This window comes from Arachis ipaensis, chromosome B03 (assembly GCF_000816755.2).
Source record: "Arachis ipaensis cultivar K30076 chromosome B03, Araip1.1, whole genome shotgun sequence".
In the NCBI taxonomy this organism is placed as follows: domain Eukaryota; kingdom Viridiplantae; phylum Streptophyta; class Magnoliopsida; order Fabales; family Fabaceae; genus Arachis; species Arachis ipaensis.
In genome coordinates, this window is record NC_029787.2 from 17,820,190 (window position 1) to 17,825,944 (window position 5,755).

The following is a 5,755-nucleotide window of genomic DNA, read 5'->3' on the forward strand; positions in this document are numbered from 1 at the left end:
ACAACAACTATAACTAAAAGTCTAACAACTGTAATTATAATTTTAAATAATAAAAATAATAATGATGATAACATTAAGAATAATAATAATATTGAGGTTGTTATATATCTTTTAAACTATCTCAAACAATAACTATAATTAACTTTCTAACAACACTAATACTGATTTTGAAATATTCAAAAAAAATTAATAAATACACTTACATAGTCATCATAGCTGAAATAATTTACAATATCATACTCAGGACGATCAACATCTCTATATTTTTTTTTCTTCGGCATCTTGATCTGTTTTGTATGAAGGGATTGTGTGTGTTGTTGAAGGATGAAGAAGAAGGAAGAATGTGGCTACTGAGTGGGTAGGGATAGATGAAAATGATAGTTTGAGGGAGTTTCGGAGGTAGGTTGGGTAGTAAAGACTTCATTGCTGGTTGAGGGGGCACCATCCTAGAGAGCAAGAGAGGTGCGACGCGTGGAAGCTCGTTCACAACTCGGACCCTCCGTGTTGTGCGTTGAAGACGGACCGTCCGATTAGCTCTCCCAATATGCACGGTCCGATTTTCTTTTCCATTGATCTCACATGTAGGTAAAGCACAAAGCCTCCCCATAACGCTATTTAACCCCAACGTTACCTCCATATGAAAATTAATTAGCAACTAATTACACCACTTTTTATTCTATTTTTAGATTAATTTCTGACGTTCTCCGTCAACGTCTAGCAAGACAAAATATACTTCTATCTCAAATGTTCACTCCTCTCGAGGCATCAATCAAACAGAATATATATATTACCAGCTAGTACTAATTTTCTTTTCTTAATAGCAAACGCGCAATTTTTTCGGTGCAAATTTGCATGTAGCCATCATAAGACAAAAAATACTTTACCTTACATAGTGAGTTTATTTTATCATTATTCACTTGTAAACGCTCGAAACTTACGATTTGTTAATCAAAAATACTATTTACATGTTAAAATCAGCTTCGTTATAATTTAACTAATTTTTAATATATATTTTAAATTTTAATGTATATTTTTTTATATAGATAATTTTAATGTACATCTAATATGATCATTTTTTAATGTCATCAACTTCAACTGCATGACCATAAATAAAAAAATAAGAAAAAAAAAACCTTGAATTAGTGTGGAACAATAAAAAAAATCTTCTCAGGATTAAATTCTTTCAAAATGAAAAAAATTGACAAAATAAAAACTAAAGATCTAATACATCATTAAATCAAATTCGAAATAGTAAAATTCAGATGTAAACTAAAAAATCAATGATATTAAACTCTCCAGGTAGCTGGTAGAGCATCATTTTCCCAACATCTTTTATATGCAGAGGGAGCGAATCTTCTCATTTAATTTTCCCAATCTATATAAAATGTCATATCATATTTCTTGTCTAGATTCCACCTTTTACTACAGTAGTAAGAATTTTCACACATATGAAAGCCGTGTGAATTTAAATAAGAACATCTATTTAACTACATAAACCGTAAAAGCCAGAAAATGTAGAAAATTGCATGTTATGGTTGATAATATAAAACCATTCCAATAATTGAAGCTGAACCACCGAAAATCCGAGTCATGAAGACTATTATACAAGTGTTCTGTATAAATCATATCACTAATAAGTGCTACAGTATATAGACAAAGTACTAACGTCATTTGTTTCTTCCACCGTTTTACATCCTAACGTATTCCAAAATGCTCTATTCAAGATATTTGGTCGCTTTCAAAATCTACTTTTACATCACCAGAGGTTAGAAATTGCTACTCCATAATGTTAATCAGACAATATCCACATTTCCCCCTTCATCAAGACCATCCACGTCCACATTCTCGTCGTCCCCCTCGTACTGCACGAGATTGAAATGGTCTTTAAGTCTTTAACAACAAATGTCTGATTTTCAATGCAATTAAGTGATTAACAATATACTTATGGTCATAGAAGAGTGTAAATTGCACTATACACCCTAAACTTTTGTGATGCAGAATTTGGAAAGTTTGAATACATGAAAATTGGATAACGCATAAACTTCATAATTTGAGTTTATAAGGCATAATAAAAGGCTGCCCGAAATTTCATGCATTAAAGCCCTGTTTTCATTTGCATTTTGCAATGATGGCAGAAATGATTTTTATATATTGAATGTTAAAACATGTTTGACTGATACGTACGCAGGTCACAAAACCTTTACAGTAATCCTGTAATCATTTGCTTGATAAAAGGGGTTTTGTTTGCAAGTGTTAAGTTTATTGGGGACAATTGAACTTTTCTAAACTCGGGTATAATTTATATAAGTTCATAGTTGATGTGCATAGACAGCAATTACATTAGCATAATGAAACCACATTTTGTCAAAACAAAAATGCAGTATCTATAGAACAAAAGATCAAAAGTAATTAAATTAGTCTGATAAGATTTAAAAAGAAATATCTGAGGAATAACTAACCTGCGAATAATTGGTATGGGGAATCAATGCTGGGGGAAGCATTAGGGGTACGCCCTTCACCTCTAATGCCACTTCATTGTCATTTTCTGTATGTGCAATTTCGTTGAGGTCAATTCTGTCATCAAATACAATCTCAACTTCCTCGTCAAACACATGAGCTGCCATGCTTGTTGACGGCACTTCATTCCTAAATTCCTTCAACTTCACATTGATAGAGAAGAATAGACAAAGGTCAGCTTGAATGACAAAAGTCCACTTTGCAAAATATTAATTACACCATGCAGGGTATAGACAATAGAGCAGCTTAATATATGAATTAATTTGAAAAATGGTAACACGAGGTTCACAGACAACCCAGGAAGAATTATAACACCTCAAAAGCATAGAGTGCCCACATAGATAGTGGCATAGCTACCAATAACTAATTGAATTTGTACCTTTTCTGAAGAAAGGTTGTCAGAAGAATTCAGCTTTCCTCTCTTCTGCTTGCTTTCAATATCTAAAGGCCTAGCATCTTCAGTTCCATCGTTTGGAGTTTCAAGGCCTACATTATCCTTGTCATTCAATTGAGCAGGCAAATTCCAACGAGATCGCTTCCTGTTTCTTCTTGTTTCAACCGAATTCCCAACTTTTGATCTATCTGTATGCACGTAACAAGAATTCAGCTCAGTATACAAAATAGAGAGGCAATTGCAATAACCGTGAGTAATTACCAGAACAAAAGCGACAAAGAAGTCACAGCTCACAACAATTGTTACCATTTTTTTCACTGTAAACAGAACTGTTTCTACACTGTATTTTCCAAAACTACTACCTTGTTTTAACTCTTCCAATACATCCTGCTCAGCATGCACATGCAGCTTTTTTCCATGGGGAGATGCATCATTCTGTTCGGCATTATGTTTGGGGATTGGAGGATGACTATTATTCTCACCATTGCTTACAATATCAATGCTTAGATCTTCTTCCTCAGCACCAATTCTAGCAATATCCGAGACAAGTTGATCACCAAGCCTTTGAAGTCGGACTTGTGATCTACATTAAACAACCATGTTGAACACAAAAATCGTCCCCCAATTAAAATAGAAAAACATAAATAAATAATCAATTCAAGAAAAAAAGCATAGAGAGACATCAAACTATGAAAACAAACAGCAACGATATTATGTAACTTACCTCTTCAGTTCTTCTTGTAGCTGCGAATTATGATTGTACACTCTGATAAACTTCCTTATTCCAGAATTGATTCTGAATTTTCCATTGAACAAAAGAAAAATGCCAGGAAAAGGAACATTGTTGGCAATAAATGATTAATGCAAAGGGGTTATTAATTAAAAACACGTACATCTAGGAAAGATGCAGTACCTTTTACACTCCTCATTCTCTTTAACTAACTGAGCTTCAAGTTCCTGAATTCTAGAATTAAGGCTATCCACTTCTTGAGCACTCTCATCCAGGTAAACCTTTTTATATTCATACATTGAAAGTCAAAAAGGTATTGAATCGAATTTTCTCCCAACTCCAATAGGACCATTAGTAATTTAGTATCCATCAACTGAAAAGACGATGGATTTTCTTTTCCTATTTTTATATTAAGGAAATGAATTTGAAGGTGAATTCCATAAATATTCTCATGAAACAAACACCTCAGCGTCAGAAGCAGAGACACCTTGCCATAGCAGAATTCTAAAATGCACAAGCCCACATCATAAGAGCTAAGACCTAGCCACTGCCCCCACAAGACTATAAGCATCATTAGCCCCAACCAATCTAGGAAGAAACTTCAATAAAACCACTTCTGAGAAATAATTTCAAATAGCACAAACTTACAAAACAATTAGAAATATGCATGATAGTTGAGATAGCCAACCTACCAAGTGTTTAGATAACAAAGACAAAACATATAGAGAAGCCTGAGAATTAAAAGTAAAATGCAACTAAGAGATATGAATCTAACCGATAGTTGGAATTTTCGGTCCTCAAAAGTCCTGATATCCAACTGTACTTTCTTTAACTGCACACAGTTCCAAGAATTAATAACGTAAACAAGTTTTCACAGAACACGTAAGATGATTTTGAGAATGAATTTCTGAAAGAAAAATTAAAAACCTGCTCCTCAAGTGTATTTCTAGAACAAGAAGAAACGAATTTTCCTTCTTTAACCGGTTCTTGAATTCTATCTGAGACTTTCAAGCTTGCAGAAATATCACTTTGGCCAGTAATGCCCTGTTTTCTCCAATGTCTTCTGTCACTGCGATGGCAATAACTGATATTTAGACAAATAGATTGATCAGAATCCGAAATAAAATGAAATGATGAATGAACGAATTGAAGATTGGCCCTGAGAGAGGCATATTCCAGTCATTAAGTTTAATATTTGAAGTTCCCTCATGTATCATATGCTGAACATGGTTAAGCCTGTAACTCTAATTATTAAACAACACTTTCCGAGCAACTAGAGAACATGGAAAGTTCACATTGCCAATTTAAGTCTACTTAGCATGCATGCTGCTTCTAAATTTTTTCATCTCTTATGAATCACGATGATGCATTGATTATCGCCCAATAGTTTGGCAGTCTCCACTCCCTTCAATGGTTGCCTCTCCCAAATCAATGTCAAATTGCAAATCTTTTCTTTTCAAAGAGAATAATAATTTCCTGTTTCTCTCAAATATGGCATATTTTAATTTAATACACATTCACATTTCAACAACGACCAAATAGTAGACAACAATGCTGAGTTGCTAAAAGCTCGAAGGCAGTAAGTCATACTATCAATAGTGATTCATGTTAAATTACCTTTTTTTCTCCATGGATCTTGACGGACTGTGTTCTACAATTTTCAATTCAAGGAAGATTAGGAAACAGGAAAAGGAGAAAATCATTAAGTAAACAACACGTGCATTTGCATGTATAAGAACAAATGCACTCGTATAAATGATGTGCCTCAAACTACACACATGAAAAGATTGAAGCAAATGCACCTATAAAAAAGTTGTCTCAAACCATAGGTATTAAGAAACAAAATAAACATACCCACAAACAAAAACTGTGCCTCGAATCATAGATATTAGTTGCGCTGCAATAGTGCGTGATAACAGCAGAGCAGAGGGTAACTGCTATTTCAATGACAGAATATCGTTTTTGCAGTTGCAGCTGTAAAGGCGTAGTAGTGGACTTTATTTGGTTTGTTGTTGGAGATCCTATTTTGCCCCATATTTCTTACCATTATTGACATAATGAGAGAGCATTTAAATAATTTCCATTTCCTCTTTTCTTTTTAATTTTTAAAAAAA

General features: G+C 33.6%; 1 protein-coding gene across 5 annotated transcripts in view; it reads right to left on the minus strand.

Moving 5' to 3' along the window:
• Positions 1,516-5,755, minus strand: part of LOC107629951 (zinc finger CCCH domain-containing protein 13) — an 8,230-nt gene continuing 3,990 nt past the window's right edge. For 3 of the 5 annotated variants that reach the window (XM_021118315.1, XM_021118316.1, XM_021118317.1), the window contains 9 exons: positions 5,260-5,292; positions 4,569-4,712; positions 4,417-4,473; positions 3,825-3,922; positions 3,636-3,707; positions 3,274-3,494; positions 2,897-3,099; positions 2,460-2,660; positions 1,516-1,862 (listed from right to left, as the gene is read on the minus strand). In XM_021118315.1, coding sequence (XP_020973974.1) covers positions 1,794-1,862; positions 2,460-2,660; positions 2,897-3,099; positions 3,274-3,494; positions 3,636-3,707; positions 3,825-3,922; positions 4,417-4,473; positions 4,569-4,712; positions 5,260-5,292 — 1,098 coding nt within the window. In that variant the 3' untranslated portion in view covers positions 1,516-1,793. Of the gene's footprint in view, positions 1,863-2,459; positions 2,661-2,896; positions 3,100-3,273; positions 3,495-3,635; positions 3,708-3,824; positions 3,923-4,416; positions 4,474-4,568; positions 4,726-5,258; positions 5,293-5,755 lie in introns of all 5 variants that reach the window. The other 2 variants (XM_016332918.2, XM_021118314.1) reach the window with 2 other exon arrangements.